Here is an 18,685-nt window from a genome sequence, read left to right as displayed (position 1 = left end):
ACACACACACACACACACACACACACATGCACACACGCACAAAGGACGGCACACTGTACCACTTCCAAGTGACTTCAAGAAGCACCAAATGATGAAAAAGAGGAAAAGTTAGAGACCAAGAAAGAGAGAGAGGTTCTGCATTATCTATGCATCCATTGTGCATTTGTATAATAAGGTAGAATAAAGAATTCCAGGAGCCTGTCAACTACAAAGGACCAGAGGTGAGAAGAAAAGAGGAAAAACAGCAGAATGAAGAGAAGAGAAGAGACAATTGGAACAAGAAAATGGAGAAGAGACAAGACGAGACGACAAGGCAAGAAACAAGAGACGAGAAGAGACAAGATGAGAAGAAATAAGGAATGAGACAAAATGAAGAGCAACAAGAGAAGAAATGAGAAGAGAAATTAGACGTTATGAGAAATGAGACATGATGAGAAGAGAAGAGACAAGAAGAGATGAGAAGAGACAAGAAGAGACGAGAAGAGACAAGATGAGAAGAGAAACAAGAGAAGAGACGAGAAGAGAAATGAGACGAGAAGAAATGAGGAATGAGACAAGATGAGAAGAGAAACAAGAAGAGAAGAGATGAGGAGAATTGAGGCGACAAGAAAAGAAACTGAAAAAAATTGGAGAAGAGACTAGGTGAATGGAGAGGCTTAAGAGAAGGAAAGAAAAGAAAATGAGACAAAACAATATGAGAAGCAAGGAGTCAAGATGAGATAATGCAAGAAACGTAGAAAAGAGACAAGGCGAGCAGAGAAGAGAAAAGATACTAGGCTTAATGAGGCGAAATGAGAAGAGAAACAAGGATAAGAATCACAACGAGATGAAACGAGACAAGAGGAGAAAAGACAAGATGAGACAAGAAGAACAGAGCCGAGACAGGCAAGATAAGACTAGCAGAGAAGAATAAAGATGAAACAAGATAAAAAGAGTTGACAAGAGACAAGAAAATATGTAGAGAAGAGAACAGAAGAGAGAAGGCGAGACAAGGAGAAAAAAGAAGAGCAGAGTCGAGATGATTCAAGAGAGGCAAAGACAAGAGACAAGAAATGTTGAGACAAGTGAAAAAGAGAACAGAATAGACAAGGTGAGACAATGAGAGACGAGTCAAAACAGTACAAGAAGAGAGGTAAAGAGACAATAAGTGTTGGAACAAGTGAAGAAGAGAACAGAAGAGACAAGGCGAGATAATGAGGGAAAAGAATGGTAGAGCTATATCGATGCAAGAAGTGAGGTAAAGAGATGAGATGTTGAGGCAAGCGAAGAAGAGAACAGAAGAGACATTTAACCAAGAGACGAGATTGAGAAGTGGAGCAAAGAGATGAGACAAGTGATGAGCAGAGGACGAGAGAAGAGCAGAAAAGACTAAAGCGAGATAAAAAGAGACAAGTCAGAGAACAATTCAATGTAAAAGTGGCTGAAAGGTTTTGAATCAGACCCATTTCTCTTGTCCTTACTGCATCTCTGTCTTTGAGAAAGGTTTTTGTTCCTCAAGTCATTCACAAATGCTGCGACAGGAGCCACAGAAGGAGAAAAACAGATGAATTAAGAAATGGAAAATGGTTCAGGAGAGAGACAGCATGAGCTCTGTGCTCAGCATCTGAGTGCAGCACAGACTTTATCTCCATAAAACTGATCGGCAGAACACTATAGCCTAGCAGACCCCAGAGTGTGTGCTTGTTTGTCTGTGTATCTGTGTCCCAGCGCAAATCTAACACCAGCAGCCCGTCTGAGGATTAGACCCAAACTCCCTAGCAACGGTCCGAACGTGCACACCGACACTCGCCTCTAATACAGCTGACTCCACGGGGCGAGAATGAAGGGATGAATAAGTAACCCGTTCATCAATTTTGAATTTTGGCCTTCACCTCTTGGCGCTCACAAGTGCCTTATTGCTCCCCACTGCAACAGCTGGGAAACAATGATGATGGTTTAATACCAGGGGCTTATGGACAGGATCTAATCAACAGCCTAATCACAGAGAACAATAGCGCCGTCTCTATCTCCCCAATGCAGAATGTGAATTCGGGCTGAAAGACAATGCATTTCACTGGCTGCACAGCGCAGAAAAGTGACTTTATTAGCCTATGTTGGAGACACGACAAAAGTATTTGTGTATGCAATTTAAATTGTTGCTATGAAGAGGCATTGCAGAGGAACAATTCCAGCTTCTTTGGGTTCAAGTTAAGCTGTATACACAGCATTTGTGGCATATGTCAATAACGATAGAAAATAATAATGACTCGTTGCTCGAAACAAGCAAAAATGTAGGTTACAGTAAGGCAATTGCTGTGGACGTATATATAACACATGGCAGAAAACTTTACAAAATGCACAGTTTCAAAAGTATGCGTAAGGTCTTGTAGAAGTACTTTTGAAACAGTATTTTATTTTAGTCTTGTGTAATATTCAATCTTTCAACTTTGTTTTCATGACAGGTAAAACAGGTAAATATAATAGTTTTGTAATTTTTTAATCTCAAGGTTACCAGATAGAGAGGTGACATAGAGCCAGATTTACTAACAGCTTGCGCCAACGCAAACCCTCTTTTGGCGTTAAAAAACTACTATCAGGATCTACTAAAGACAAGGAATGAAAAATTAGCACTGAAAAGGCGTGGACAGTTATTTTTGGGGGTGACCTTATTGCATATGCATTTGTAGGAGTTTCCCTATCAGACGCAAAATGTATGGGAGGACAGTATTTAAATGAACAACGCAAGGTGATTTACTAAGGTTTGTGCTGGTCAATTTATTGGTATTTGCATCATTATTTACCGCCCCAAAAAAATCATGTCTTAAACCAGATGCTAATTTGCGCTGCTCTTGGTAGATTGTGTTGGTCATTATGGAAATGATCCAGCTGCGTCTGTGTTCTTTAATTTGCGTGTTGTCAGTGAAACACGAGCAGAACTTCTGATGGCAGATGTTTCTGACATCAAAAACTACCTTGTAACCAATCATGTCAATGTGTGGGCGGGCTTTAGCATATCATTAACTATGACCGCTCTGAAGCAGTAGGGTCTCAAGAGAAGCCAGGTTATAAGAAAAAATATATAAGAAAAATCGGGTAGATTTAGCAATATAGCGGGTGTATGATGTATATTACGAAATTATGATCAACTAAATGCTTTTCTCCACTGACGTTGAGTTGTTCAAAGTGTTTTCTAAGGATGCTGATTTTCAGAAGGCAGCTGTCTGACTCTGAGATGGCGAACGGGAACATGGTTTGTGTAACATTAGCAACACGTTATTACCTGTCTGATAACATAGTCAAGCAAAAAGCTAATAATATTAATTAAAGTTATGTGTCTGACAAACCCGATCTCACGGCAATTCATATGAATTTTATGAGGTGGCTAACTCGTACAAATTCATACGGCCTCACTTGTACGATTTTTGCTAAATCGTACATATTTTACGAGTTGCCAAATTTGTATGACGGTCGTACGAATGACCTTCCCCTGACCCCGCCCCTAAACCTACCCGTCACTGGGGCTTAGACAAATCTTACCAATTCATACGAGTTCATTTACTCACTCGTACGAATTGGTCGTGAGATAGCGTTGGTCTGACGTTGTAAAGAGTGATACCATTGTGCAGCGTTTACCTCAGTAAATTGGCGAGTGGATCTCTGACCTGGTGTGAGTGAGTGGAGGCGGGCTAATTAGCATATTCATGACTCCGTGTATACTAAACAAGGCAATGGTGTAGAGTTGCATTCAAGCTATTTTAAGGCATGAATCATTTTTTTCACAGGAAAAAAACCTTTAAATATGTCATTTTGGTGATCAAAGATGACTTTTAAGGGATAAATTATTAACTACAGGGGAGCTTTAATATTTCATGTAAGTGTCTTGAAAATATAGCTTCACATTTTTGCATTTTAACCCTCCAGATTACGTATTGTATAGTATTTTTTATTTAATAATGTTTTTTTGTTGTTAATAATAATAATTTTACAATTATACAGTGAAAAAAATAGTATTTTTCCCCCTCAAAATTACTCTCTGTGGAAAACAACATTTCAGTGCTGTCTTGTACTCCACACAGAGGCTTAAAACTAATATTTAACTTTTATTATGTACCACACTGTACAATTTCCTCCACTTCTCCCATGGCTGCCCTCCCATCTGAGCAGAGAGCTTTGAAGAGTGTGTGTTTAATGGTCTCTTAGCCTGAGCGCAACCTTTGATTCTTGCTTTGGCCTATCAATAACTCACCTGTGTTCCAATTCTATATTAAAAAAAAGTAATACTTTTATTCAGCAAGGGCGCATTAAATTAAATAAAAAACGCTGTTCTTTTTAACTTTCTTTTTATCGAAAAATTCTGAAAAAAAGCAGCACAACTGTTTTCAACATTGATAATAATGAGAAATGTTTCTTTCATATTAGAATGATTTCTGAAGGATCATGTGACACAGAAGACTGGAGTAATGATGCTGAAAATTCTGCTTTGATTCACAGGAATAAATTACATTTTAAGATATATTTAATATAAATAAATTTAAGAATGTTTAATAGTAATCTTGCAGTTTTTAACTGTATGTTTGATCAAATAAGTGCAGCCTTGGTAAGCATAAAAGGCTTCTATCAAAAACATAAAAATGTCTTACCAACCCTTTAGTTTGTCATACTCAAATCCCTAAATTTAGTTTTAAATGATTGGGTAATAAAGGCATCCATAACCCTTTTTTACCCCTTGAACAGAAACCAAACCTGAGGTGAATAAAAACTATTTCAGTGCCCAAACTTCATGTATAAGCGGGTTACACCATGAATGGCGGGTGAATTTCCCTGCCCACTTCCGATGAAATAATATATCGATGCACACTTCTTCCCTATACCGACTAAATTTATATGCAGAGCAATTGAAACGTTCTAAATCTCCTATTCTGCCTTTTCCTGACTCCCTCCTTTTCTTTCTCTCTCTCGCTTTCCTTCTACATATATATAGAAATGTATGTAGCAGCGGTTGCCATGCCAACACATGCAGCCCACAGAGTGTGTTCGGGGTTGGGTAGAGAAAGACAGAAACAGAGAGTGGAAGAGAGAGAGAGAGGGTGTAAAAGTAATTATTAAGAAAAAGACAGGGTTGAAAACACTCTTCAATCCCCTCTATTTAACCACCACCTCCTGTGGCATGTCACACATCTCTCTCGTCCGTTCACATGCACAATGCATTCACTCCCCCATTCGTGCTCGGGAATCGCAGTAGCTCTTTTATATTCTCTCTTTCTCGTTCAGTATGTCCTATCCACATCTTTTTTGCCCCTCTGTGATCATTCCTTAATTCTAAATTTCTCCAAAAGTCGCATTTCATCTCTTTCAGTGTTTTTTTGTGTTTTTTGAATGCCTCGATTTAGATGTAAGCGTGTTGTAACTGCATGTTGAGTGCCTTCCTCTTCCTCTGTTTCACACCCACGTGTTTCATTTTAAAACAGTCCCCTCTTCCTTTCCTCTATCTCTCTCTCTCCCACCCTAGTCTTTTCCTACCTCCCTCTCCAGCTGTCATATTCATCCTTCCTTCTCTCCATCCATTCTTGCTTTTTTTTCCAAGTAGCATTCACTCTTTGCAGTTGGATCGGTGTTTTCTTGCATTCAGACTTAGAAATGATGTAAAGAAACGCTTTAACTAAAGGGGCTTGAAATTTGTGGGGCTCCACGTACGAGGCAACATTGAAAATCTGGGATTCAAAAACCATTTTAAACCTTGAAATACATGAAAAGGTTTATGTTTTTGTAAACCAATGGAACATTAAGACGCACAATAGAGAACAGCTGAGAATCTGAATGGTCAGATGTTCTTTGGATCGATATTAAATCACACTGAAAAACATGATCATCAGGTTTTGCTCAAAACTGCGGAATAAATTCAGCTTGAGTGCTGCTTTCATTTAAACAAAAAGGTGACAAGAAATACTTAGAATAAAATTGAACTTCATGGTAATTTTTCAGTTCACCTTTTCACTTAAATTTCATTCAAAAATGTGGGGCAAGGCTGCATTAAATAAATCAAAAGCGACAGTAAAAAAGAATTTCACTTTGTTTAAAATATATATATTTTACAAAAATACTGTTCCTTTGAACTTTCTATTCTACAAATAATCCTGAAAAAAAATCCATACAAATTTTAAGTGGCATAAAATGTTTTCAGAATTGATGATATTAAGAAATGTTTCTTGAGCATCAAATCAGCGTGTTAGAATGATTTCTGAAGGATCATGTGACACTGAAGACTGGAGTAATGATGCTGAAAATTAGGAATAAATTCCATTTTAAAACATATTCAAATAGAAAACAGTTATTTAAAATTGTAATAATGTTTAACAACATCACTGTTTTACTGTATTTTTATCAAATAAATGCAGCCTTGGTGAGAATAATAGAATCCTTGCAAATAAAAAAAATCTTACTTTTGAATAGTATAGTTTATATATATGAAAAATAAAACATTTATATTAAACATATTTTATCTATAATATAATTTTTATTTATTATTATTTATAATGTTAAAGTGGAATTCAATTATATTTTATTCTCGGTTTAAACGATGAGTCAGTGTCAGTGGATGTGATGTAGACGTGCACTATAGTGCTTTTCTACATTAGCAGTGTGTGATCATGAGTACTGTATTCATGAGGTTGTGTGACACCAGAAACAGCACTGAAACATGGGTCACAACACAAGTGTTCGCTTGCAAGGTGCAAATGCAGAAGTTTTGCATGGCTTCCCCTGCGATGCTGGCATCAACAGGCTTTCAATCAAAAACACTTCTTTTTTTCAGCAGTGTCTAGATTTTTGGAGAGGTGGACTGGAGGATCATTTGAAACAAGGCACTGATAGTATCAGCCTGACATTGGTAGCGTCAGCTTTCAAAACACTATCCATTAGTGAGGCCACCAGTGAAAATATTCCTATTTTGCACAACACCATAGTAGTCCACACCACAACTATAACAATACAAACGGCAGAGAGGAACGATATCGTTGGAATCACTTTCAGCAGGATTTTTTTTCCAGCTGATGAACGATAAAAACAATCACGGCCAATCAGAATCCATCCTGCTTTAAAGAGCTCAAGCATTTAAACGGGTAGACGACAAAACTGCAGCGCAGATAAACAGAAAGAAGTCATCCGCTGGTGTGGACGCTATCGCTAATATATAGTTATTATATAGTTATAGGTATCATTCTTGGTGTGAACGGGCCTTTAGTATTTGGTTTGTCCCCATTTAGCGTTAATGACAGCAGCACTCAAGAGAAATCCACATGCTAATGACATAAATTTTGTATAATCTAAAATATATTTTTGATTGATTTTTTGTCATAATGTTAAAATTAAATTTAAAATTAAAAAAAAACTTTATGTTAGAGATAAGTTAGATTGTATAGTAATTTTTTTTTTATGTTTTTCAAATTTGTATAAAGTTTGGATAAAATTTCATTTATTAGGTTAGATTGTTTCCCAGTTTTTCAATGTAAAATTCTGAAGCCTGCTGTGTTGTGAATCAGTGTTGCAGAATAACAGACTCTTAAGTGACCATGAATGCAAAAAAATGAAGTCATGCGGATTAACAACAGTTTCAACTGATTAAATAAAACATTTGAAAAAAAAGAAATGGACAGATGTGGCATACTAAAACATAGCAGACACAAATGACTGAAAATGCAAATGCAGAAGAGAATGCACTGCTCTCTCTGAGTTGTATGTGTGTGTGTGTGTGTGTGTGTGTGTGTGTGTGTGTGTGTGTGTGTGTGTGTGTGTGTGTGTGTGTGTGTGTGTGTGTGTGTGTGTGTGTGTGTGTGTGTGTGTGTGTGTGTGTGTGTGTGTGTGTGTGTGTGTGTGTGTGTGTGTGTGTGTGTGTAATGTGTTGGATGAACTGCAGGTGCATCTAAACTATCCCTGCTATACTCAACATGCACATCTAATGCTTCTGTGTGCCAGTGAGAGAGGCTGATTTTGCATGTGTTCCCATTAAGCATGAAATTAGCAGTGTGACTGTGCTCATTAAGTATCCCAGCGCTCCTATGACTCCCCATTAACACTCGCGCACGGAACAGATAAGCCAGAACAATGCTTGCCTAGAGTTAGTATGGTGGACGGGTCCAACGTCACGGGGTAAAGTCACAGAATTAGAAACAAGTCTTAATAATGCTTATAATGGCTTATGTGTGTATACTAGATGATTTTTTAGTTTTTGTTCCCCATTTCTGCCTGTATATAATACAAATCTATAAATCTCCATCAACTCCGCTGCTCTTGGGAACGAAGAAGAGTCATAAAAGAAAGATAACAGTGCGATTATGTATGTGTGGTTGGATGGAAAGGCATCAAGCATGGTAAAATCTTTCCGCTAATTCAATTAGCCCCTTATCGAGCTCCTCGGTGGCTTACGAGAGGATGTGGCGTGTTTTAACAACCCTTCACCAACACTAAAAAGAGCTCCTCTACTTGTAACACCCTGCAGATATGGCAAAAAATAGATCTAGAACAAAGAGATTGCTGACAGACGAGTTAAACATCCCCAGTGCGTTTAAAACGGATCTATGTACATCTAATGGGAGACATTAAAATCACACAATTAAAAAAGTAAGTTATTGTATTTTGCAAGTCTTAACCATGAGGTTCATGTCTACTTTAGCACCAATGACCCATGATCATGGGGGAAATCAATCATTTGGGAGTTCATTCTGAATCAGTCTCTCGTTGATTTACTCCAGTGTTTTGGATCATAATCACAATGCATATCTAAACCGACAATTAAATAAAAAGTCATAAGCAAAATTCAAGAACACGTCCTGTGCGAACGGCTATTTAGTCAACCTCGGACAGACTGAACTGAAATTCAACTGCAAAAGGGTAGATTGTGAACTGTAAAGATTCTGAACTGTAGCAGTGTTATTTTTTATATAATATTATAGTATTTATTAAAATTTTGAATAGCTTTTATATTTATATGTAAATTTTTCTATTTAAATTTAATTTAGTTGTTATATGCTTTTGTCATTTTCATTTTCTTTTATATTTAGCTTCAATTTCTTTCTTTTTTTAGATTAGATTCAACTGCAACTACTGGTCACTGCATAGAGTCCAGTACAAAACCAATAAAATACAAAAGCATCTAACCAAAAGTGCAAACAGTAATAATATATATATAAACGTATTATATAATATATTTTAAGGTGCATTTAGGATGGAGAAGGTACACCAATCAGTGCAAATAAGTAACTGTATATACAGAAGATGCTTTAATAATTTTTGTAATTTTAGTACTTATTTTTAGTTGGTTTCCAATGCAAATATTATTTTATTATTGAAATATGAATCGATTCCAACATAAAAGTATAATATATGTGTGTATTTATATTATTATATTTACATATTATATATATATGTGTGTGTATATGTATTTAAATACACACACACACACACACACACACACACAAACATAATATATATAAATACAATAATATATATGCACACATATATTATATAAACACAAACTTTTATTTTAGAGTTGATTAATCATGATTGATCGCCTCGACAGCACAATTTTTTTTAAGTTTTTTATCCAGCATTTATAATTTGTTTCAGCTTTATTTCGTTTAAAACATTTTTCAAATATTGTTTACATTTTCATTTTAGTTAATAATAACAACACTGGACAGTAGACCTGTGATAAGTATATTCAATGATATGAAAAATAAAAAACCTCTAAAGCCACTTTTGTCTATTATTCAGTGCTTTCATCTGCCACGAGAAAGTAATTTCTACGAATTTTCTACATATTGATATATATGTTTAATTGTGAATAATTTATTTGTTTATATTTTTCTCCAGCATGTCAATACCTTTAATATTCTCAGTCAGTCCTTAAAATTCATCCAGTGAAAAAGTATTTTGTCCACCGTTCACATTTCAATTTTCAGTTCATATCAAGCATGATTCGCTGTAACGAGATCTTGACACATCAACCATCTGCAGCCATAAACATCAAAGAAGCACAAATCAGGAAAACTGATCTGAGCTGCATGTTCAGTGAACTTCTTCTTGGAAATAAACTGCAGTCTGTGTTTGGATAAACAGTGTCTCTCTTGAGAAATATAATGGAACCTGTTCCATTAAAGCAAAGGCTGTTCAGATGGGGGTCACTGATCTAGTACCAACAGGTTTCAGCAGTAATGGCTGCCCCCTTAAACACCCCGAGAGCACTGGGTGTACTGAGCTTCCAAAAACTGTTTAAAAATGAGCCTCCTTGGGACGGCCGTGATTATGCACGCAGCTGCAAAAAGCTTGAGAATGTTGTGTTAAAGTCTAGGTAATATTTGTCTGCACGGTGTATTTAACATTGCGAGTGTCTGCAGTTATCGTCCCCATCTGTTTCTCCTTTTTTCCAAGATGACAAAATAAATGTACTTGACTTCCTTTTTTTTCCTGTGTGGCATTTACAAAAAGTCCCTCTGACATTTCCTTCTCTTTCTCTGCACTTTTCTCCCTCCCTCCATCTCATCTTTTTTTTATTACCTTCTTTCTTATTGGCCAGAGAAAAAAAAAACATTGTCTTTTGAAAAACAAATCTGCATAGCTTTTATTTTCCCTCTAATTTTCTCTTCCTTTCTTCTGCCTCTTTGGAACAGAGTCATCTTAATGAAGCACATTGCAGGTAGTTCACGACAGCACTGACAGTAATACAGCACTATGCGTTCTGTCACATCTCTTTCCAGCACTTCAGACCTCCACTGACTTAACAGCAGGCACAAGTCTGCTACACAACTCTGTCTCTGACCTTGGTGGAAAAGAAAGAGAAAGAGAGGAACATGTGGATGTATGTGTATAAACATGCATGAGAGGAATGGAAGATATTGAGGGGGGGAAAGAAGTTACTCTCTACACAGGCATCTACTCTCCAAGTATCCGAATCAAACGTTCCCTGGAATGATCTATATACACAACCTACTGCCACTCATCTGTAACCAGTGTAAGCTTTATGTGAAGCATTCAATGTGTCTTTAAGGTTAGTTATCTAAACATTATGGTTAAAGTCACCATGAAATCAAATTTGGGCATACTTGTTTTTTCTATGGAATATTTGAGGATTAATTATAAATGATTTATCCGTGCACATTCTTTTTATTTTGTTTGATTCATGTACCCTCGAAATCTGTAAAATCAAGATAACTTCCCTTCTCATTCTGAATTCCTTTATCCACTAAAAATACTTGTGTTTTAGAATCTGCTGAAAATTAAGTTTCTTATGAAGGCAGCAAAATGTATCCGCATCTGAACAACCTTTGCACCTAAAATGCCCTAAAATGTGTAGGTAGCAGTTACGTCTTTCATACCTTGGCGGCCATGATCATGGAAGAGCCTCCGCGGATGCCCAGGATGGGGATGTGCGTCTGAGCCGAGATGAAGTCCAATATCTGGGCGATGGCCTCCTGATCGGTATCGTCGCCAAACACCACGCCCTGGAGCCAGTTCCGTGACATTAGAGCACAGATGCGGTTTATGATACTCTTGGGGTCTGTTTCGTTCATTGTGACCAGCTCGACTTTAGGAGAGAGAGGCACGTGTAGGAAGTCCTCTTTCTCCAGACCTTCAGAGAGAGACACCTCGCTGGAGTTTCCCACAAGGATCACCGCGATGCTAAGGCCTTGAGCAAACTTTGGTGGCAAGGGAGGACCCACTGGATTGACTCCTGGTGGAGGATAATGAGGAGGGCTGATGATCGATTGGCTCCGCTCGCCGCCGGGCGTCCCGATCCCGCCTCCACGGCGAGACTCGCAGGTGGGGAAGAAGAAGAGAGAGAGGAGAAGCAACGAGAGGGAGAGGGACGGTTTGGAAGAGGAGGCGAGGGAGACGAAAGACTGGACGCGACGGTCGGAGAAAGGGGAAGAGGAGAGGTGGAGGCTGACAAGCATGGCGGAGGAGTGAAGATACAGTCCCTGCAGACAGAGAAAAAAAGAAGGAGACAACTTTAGTTTGGGAGTTGAATTCGCTTCAAATCTACATGATCTAAACTTGACTCTGGCTGGTGAGAGTTGAGTCGCAGAACGCAAGTTAAAAGATATTCGAGCACATGTCCTCATTTTAAGGGTCTGTCATCTTCATTATTGACGTATGTTGGACAGAAATCACAGAAACTGGCAGTATTGAGAAATTAGGTCGTTTGCAGCAGTAAACACACTTACGTTTATCTGACTAAGGACATGCAAAAGACTTCTCATGTTTTTACAATTAGAGCTACACTATGTAACTTTTTTCTTCAAAATTAACAACTTTAATAATGAGCGAGTACATCATTGAACCATCTTGCCCTAAATCACTAGTAAATCTATAATTATTTAGTTTTAGAAAGGTCAGGATGGATTTTGCAAAATTGATAAAAATACAGTTTTTATTTTTACCTTTAATAACATCCCAAATTGAGGTTTTGTCAAATCTGAGGAAAGTTTTGTCCCCAAATGATTATTTGACACTTTTTATACTGGGGATTTGCCATTGACAACAGTTGTTTTTATTCTGAGCAAACTAATGCTATTTTCTGTCCCTTATGGGGACATTTGGTTCCTCCTACAGTGTAGACAAAGCCTAGCCTACACATTCACGCACTTAAAAAATAAGCTCAAAGAGTTCAAATAACCTAGACTGTGAAACACGGTGAGAGAAAAAAGTAACTGTGTGTAACTGTGTGTACAGGGAGAGAGATAAATAGGGAGAGTAATGTGTGCAAAATGAATACCAAATGCAATCAGATGAATAAGATACAAGATGATTTATCAGCAAACAGTATATCCTCTCACACACAAACAAATACACACATAGTAACTGACATTGGCCAGATATCTTTCTGTCATGTTTTTGAGGAACACTTGTTATTTAGAGCCATTTTCATTAGCAGAGGTGTGAAACAAGTTAGACATTAGGGAATAAGTTTCTGTCTGTTTGTTAAAGGTGCAGTAAGCAATTTCTGAAAGTGGATCGGAATGAGCACCACAACACACTTGTAGCCAATCAGCAGCAGGGGGCGTATACAATCATGATGGGAGTGGAGAGCAAGTGAGCAAGAGGGAGATTTGAAGAAAGACTGTAGAAAGAGAGATGGCTGAGAGACATTAAAAAAGAGAAAAGGTCAGAGGACTATCACTGTAAAAAAAGGGATATGAACAGGCAAGAGCTTTAGGACCCGCGTTAATATAAGCATTGTTTCTGCTCCATATGTGAGTGCCGAGTAACATTGGTTTCACAGAAACAACACATGCTGTTGTTGAAATGTTAGCTATAATAACAGGACAGTTTTTGAGTGTCAATGTTTGTCTGGAGCTTCTGTGCTGCTGACGTCTAACACCGAACTCTTGATTGTATTCTTGTGTACTGTATGTTTTTTTTCTGTTCTAACTTGTTGTTTGTTCGTCATCTTTGCTTGTTTCATTTTTCGCAAAGCATTATTTTACTTCACTTCAGCTATGATAAAGCTCTCATCCACACTTTCATTGAGTGTTTGTGCATTTTGGGGGAGGAGCAATGAAGGTTGATTTCAAATATCAACATTGTTTCTCATGAATCGCTTACTGCACCTTTAATGATGGAATTTCTAAAACATACTAAAAAACACAAAATTGTTTGATTGGTGCAGTTTCATTTCTTGACATTTTCCATTAAACGGGAATTTGCGCAGACATACACTACCGTTCCAAAATTTGAGGTCAGTAAAACTAATACTTTTATACAGCAAGTATGCATTGATCAAAAGTAACAGTAAAGACATTTATAATGTTGCAAGAGATTTCTATTTCAAATAAATGTTGTGTGTTTGAACTTTTATTAAAGACAATCCTGAAAAAAATCATTATGGTTTTCACAAAAAACTATTACACAAATCAACGATTTTGAACATTGAAAATAATAAGAAATGTTTCTTGAGCAGCAGATCAGCATATAAGAATGATTTCTGAAGGATCATGTGACACTGAAGACTGGAGTAATGAAGACACCCCATTTTTAAATATATTCAAATAGAAAACTCTTAATTTAAATTGTAATAATATTTCCCAATATGCATATTTGATTAAATAAATTCAGTCTTGATGAGAAGAGATTTCCATTTTGCGGTTCAAAAAGCATCTTTTTTTTTGCAAGCGACATTAAAATCATGTATTTACTTATTTTACAGTAGATATTTAATCCGTATTTTTGGAGGGTAACAGGCTAAACGACATGCCGGCTAACAGCCACAAAACTCATTTCAAGGGTCTTTAAAGAACAGGTAAAGAAAAACATGGTGGGTGAAGAGGAGGACAAAAGGATGAAAGGACAGCATAAGGGAGGCATTGCTCGGAAAGAAAGCAAACACGCTTGAAAAAGGAAGACTGCTTTTACAAGGCTAATTATTGGAGGTTTGTCAGTGCTAATTGCAGGTACACATGCTAATTGTGAATTAGCTCTCTCTGCTGCAGACGAGAGAAGGACGGAGGAGGACAAAGTGTGGGAGGAAGAAAGAGAAAGAAAGAAAGATAGAGAACTCAGTTGAGGGGGAATGGAAAAGTATGGAGATGAGCTGCAAAAAGAAATTGAAAAAAAAAACGGAAAAGAGAAAATTAGAAGACTAAACGAATGAAGCAGAGACAGAACGAGTAGTGACGAAAAGAGAAAACGTTCTAATAATCAGCTCATTAAGAGGAGGTAAGCAAAGTGAAGCACACAGATCGGAAGGATGAGCTCTAGATAGGGAGATAGAAAACTAGGAAAACAGCAGCTGAGTGAACAAGAGAGGGAGGAGAGACTAAGATGCTCTATTTGGCTCTGCCTCTCATTTTAACAGCACTTGGTTTCCATAGCAACTATTCAAATGAACCTTCCTCCACACACACACACACACACACACACACACACACACACACACACACACAAACAGAGACTGCTATATACAGACACATATACGTTATATAGATTTTGTGGTCTTAAAGTCCATAGTAACACCTATTCACAGCCTACTGAAAAAGGCATTTTTGAGACACATCGTGAACATGCATGAAACCACCATCTCTTGCAATAATACTAATAATACTAAAAATAAATAAATGAAATAAAACACACACACCACCCACACATTTTCTCCTAAGGAGCTCAAGGCTCAGTGTCAGCTCCAGGAATGTTTTTTTCAAAATGCATGTTACAGAACCGTCTGAAATGCTGATTGACAGCTGGGATATCAGATACACACCAATGCTATGTAGCAGACTTCTGAAACTTGTGTTCGGGTGGCTTTAAGTCCAGTGTAAATCCATGCTCCTGTTTCATTTGATGTTTGCACATTTTCTAGGTAATGTAAAAACACATTTTCAAATGGAAATAAGAACTATATATCAAGCCATTCAAATTTTGATTTTAATTAACTACATGATGGGCTGATTAATTAATCTTTTTAATCACAAAATGATCACACATCAGTTTTGGCTGAGAAATTACGCCCAAAAGATCATTTAAAGTCATTAATGTGTTAAATGAGAAAAGACATTACAAAAAGTAGCTTTAGAAAGTTGTTTTTATTTGATTCAACATTTAGGCTACAACGGCCATGTTTTTTTTTTTCTATAAGCTGCATCTGAATTAGTATTTAGATATATTTACAGTCCGTTTAGCAGCTCAGAGGTGGGCTGATTGCATTTAAACTTCAATTACAATTGCATAAATAATGAAATTATTCATTTAGGTGTATATATTTAGGTTTTAAATGGGTTTTTTATTAATATGGAAATATAATGAAATTATTTTGTTAATGAAATGATACTCTCAATAAGAAACCAAAACTGCCAGTAGGTTGCGGTAAATGTCTTAACGAGTAAGTCCTTGAGTATTTCATTCATTCAAATTGTTCAACAGGTCGATTGATTCAAGAATTAAGTAAATGAATGGGCCACTGAATCAATACTTCACCCCATTGAGTTGCTAAAAACGCGAAGTCATTCAGAAACGAAACACCGCTGTCTGTTGCTAGGAGACACACAACAGTTCTGCACTACTGGTTAGCGAATTTACCAATGATTCATAGCGGGTTTGAACCGGAAGCCGGTTGTCCTTTTCCGGTTCGAAGCTTTATGAAGATTAAGCGCCGCTTGCTCAGAACGCCGCAGTGATGTGCTGGTTAGAAAATATGTGAAATAAGTAGGGCTGCCCCTGCCCGTGCACGACTGAAGTTGGGTTGGAAGTTATGTATACTATATGGGAGAGAATGCTAAACCATAATGAGCGTTTTCGTAATATATTGCCTATTCTGCATCTCAACGCACGCATAAGCTTGCCACAAAATAACCCAGCAAAAGTAATGATTATGCATTAAACATTTGAATTGTTTATTAATAACTAGTGTTTTCTGTAAGTGTCGACTGCAAAGATAAATTTGATGATGCTGACTCGCCATCTTCGCAGTAGTGAACGCGCCTATAGAGAGAAAGCACACTTCATACGAATTAACCTATACATAAGCAGAGAGCAGCCCATTTCTGCTCGTTTTTAATTATTTTGTTTAAAAGTACACATCTCTCAAGCTTTCTATAGATATACTTATCATGTATGTGAGGCAAGTAACTTATACGCTGAGTTTCGTTGATTAATAAGACGCGATCCAGTTCACGCGCCCGCGCCTCCGTGTCCTGTATATCCACTATTTGTGCTTCTTATTTATTATTTCAGGCAATTTGTTGATAAAACATTGATAAAAATGAAGATACAATTTATACCAAACGAAATTCACTTTAAAGAAAGGCTTTCTACAAAACAAAACTTGATAAGTGGTCAAAATCATGTCTGAGCCATTCCAAATGTTTTCCGATATATTGGGCATCTTATGATCATATCTGACTCATCTTATGCGGTTCCCTTTTCATATAATCAACATAGATTAATTTTTTTTTTAAACATTATATTGTGAAACTTAAATATAAAACGTATGTTTAGTTTTTTTGTTTGTTTAACTTATATTTAAGCGTCACACTGCTCCGCTTTGCTCATGTGCTCTGGTGTGTAGCCTATAGCCTTTACATGCATGTGTGCGTGATGTGATGGAGGGGTGCGATTCTCGAATATTAATTGCATAATACCCAGCGATCTTTGAATATTATTTTTGCTTGAAAGGCCCATCCTTACTGGTAACGTATTACACCTTTTTCGTTGGATGCTTCAGTTTTAGCGTAGCTAACCAAAAACGTCTACTCTCTGGTATTGAATGTAGCTGATACAGAACCGGACATAGGCATTCTCTCCTTTTTATCTTATGCTCAAATCACCCAGTTTCTAAAAAGTTTTTTATCTTATTTGAATTGTTAAAACAACCAACAACAGCACATGTAGAGCCTGAACTCATTCTCTCACTGCTAATACAGTACGAACCGGAAATAGGCAACCGGAGTCGTCGTCATGGCGGCGCCCATGGTTTACAGCAGAATAAGGTGGATAGGTAATATTTTCGTAGGCAAATTTGAGCAAAAACAGTCAATATTGTGTCAAAAATGTAACACAATATTAACTTCTTATTTATTGAACTGTTGAATAAAATCAATATCCCATTTGCACTCAAAAACAACATTCATGTGATATTGCTTAAAGGGATAGTGAAATGAAAATTGTGTCACCATTCACTCATCCTCGAGTTGTTCCAAATCAGTATGAGCTTATTTCTTCTGCTGAACACAAAATAATGATTTTGAAAAATATGGTTAACCAAACAGTTGATGAACCCCATTGACTTCCATAGTATGGAGGGGAAAAATACAATTTTCTACATTGTACTGATAGCCAGGCACAGTGACATGAAGGCACGGCTTTTTACTTGTGTTTTTTCTTAATGTTAAACCCAGAGAGCTCAAGGCATGTTTTGATCTCATTCTGAACCATTGTTGACTAATGTAGTTGTTTAATTAGAAATGTACACATTATTTCAGTTGTTATATATTACATAAATACATAATCTATACAGCTACTGTATTGTAATTATTATTGTTTTTGATTATTTGCCTGTTTAGAGGAAATGCTCTCAGACATACAGTACGTACATGCTTGCACACTCAAACTGCATCTATCTATGCTTGTTGTCACTGTATGTGGGTGTTTATTGTGAAGAATTCCAGTGTCGCTCAACATTTGCTGGATGGCTACCACTAAAGCTTAAGTTTAACTGACACAGAAGACAAAAAATGTTACATATACACGCACATTCCCCGTGGTGCTGTATAATATCCATGCATCTGCCTGCTCCGATAGATTGCTCTCTCTTGATTTTCTGCGAGACAGTTGTGCGCGGCCTAAGGCCTGATTGACAATTGGCTTAAGACAAGAGAATGGTCCCGAAGGGCCTCAGATTGGCTACGATGGTGTAAGGCCGTCTAACTCGATCCAGTGGCGGTATTCGAATTAGCGGTGAAGGTCTCTGTGTGTTACTGTCTTTTCTCGTGGCAAAGTATTTTTGGTTAAATGCAATACATTGTATATGTATTTTCTCGTTATTTCATCTGACTCCATAAATGAAAAAGGTTTTAATGATATCCGTGTATCATTAAATGTGAGCGAATGTTTTACTATTCTTTTAAACTCTTGAATGAAAATAATTTCAAAGTCAATTAGAATAATCAAATGCCACAATTTAATATGTCAGGTAAATGTATCATTACAATTTCATTATCAA

At 37.0% G+C, this 18,685-nt stretch overlaps 1 protein-coding gene across 2 annotated transcripts in view; it reads right to left on the bottom strand.

The window, feature by feature from the left end:
• The window catches only part of grin2bb (glutamate receptor, ionotropic, N-methyl D-aspartate 2B, genome duplicate b), a 170,602-nt gene that overhangs the window by 83,256 nt on the left and 68,661 nt on the right, over positions 1 to 18,685 (bottom strand). For both annotated transcript variants that reach the window (XM_077246368.1, XM_077246369.1), the window contains exon 2: positions 11,349 to 11,951. In XM_077246368.1, coding sequence (XP_077102483.1) covers positions 11,349 to 11,951 — 603 coding nt within the window. The remainder of the gene's footprint in view (positions 1 to 11,348; positions 11,952 to 18,685) is intronic.

The sequence above is a fragment of the Siphateles boraxobius genome, unplaced genomic scaffold (assembly GCF_051911475.1).
Source record: "Siphateles boraxobius isolate OS27281-9 unplaced genomic scaffold, OSU_SipBor_1 29, whole genome shotgun sequence".
Taxonomy (NCBI): domain Eukaryota; kingdom Metazoa; phylum Chordata; class Actinopteri; order Cypriniformes; family Leuciscidae; genus Siphateles; species Siphateles boraxobius.
This window is presented reverse-complemented; position numbering and strand designations above follow the sequence as displayed.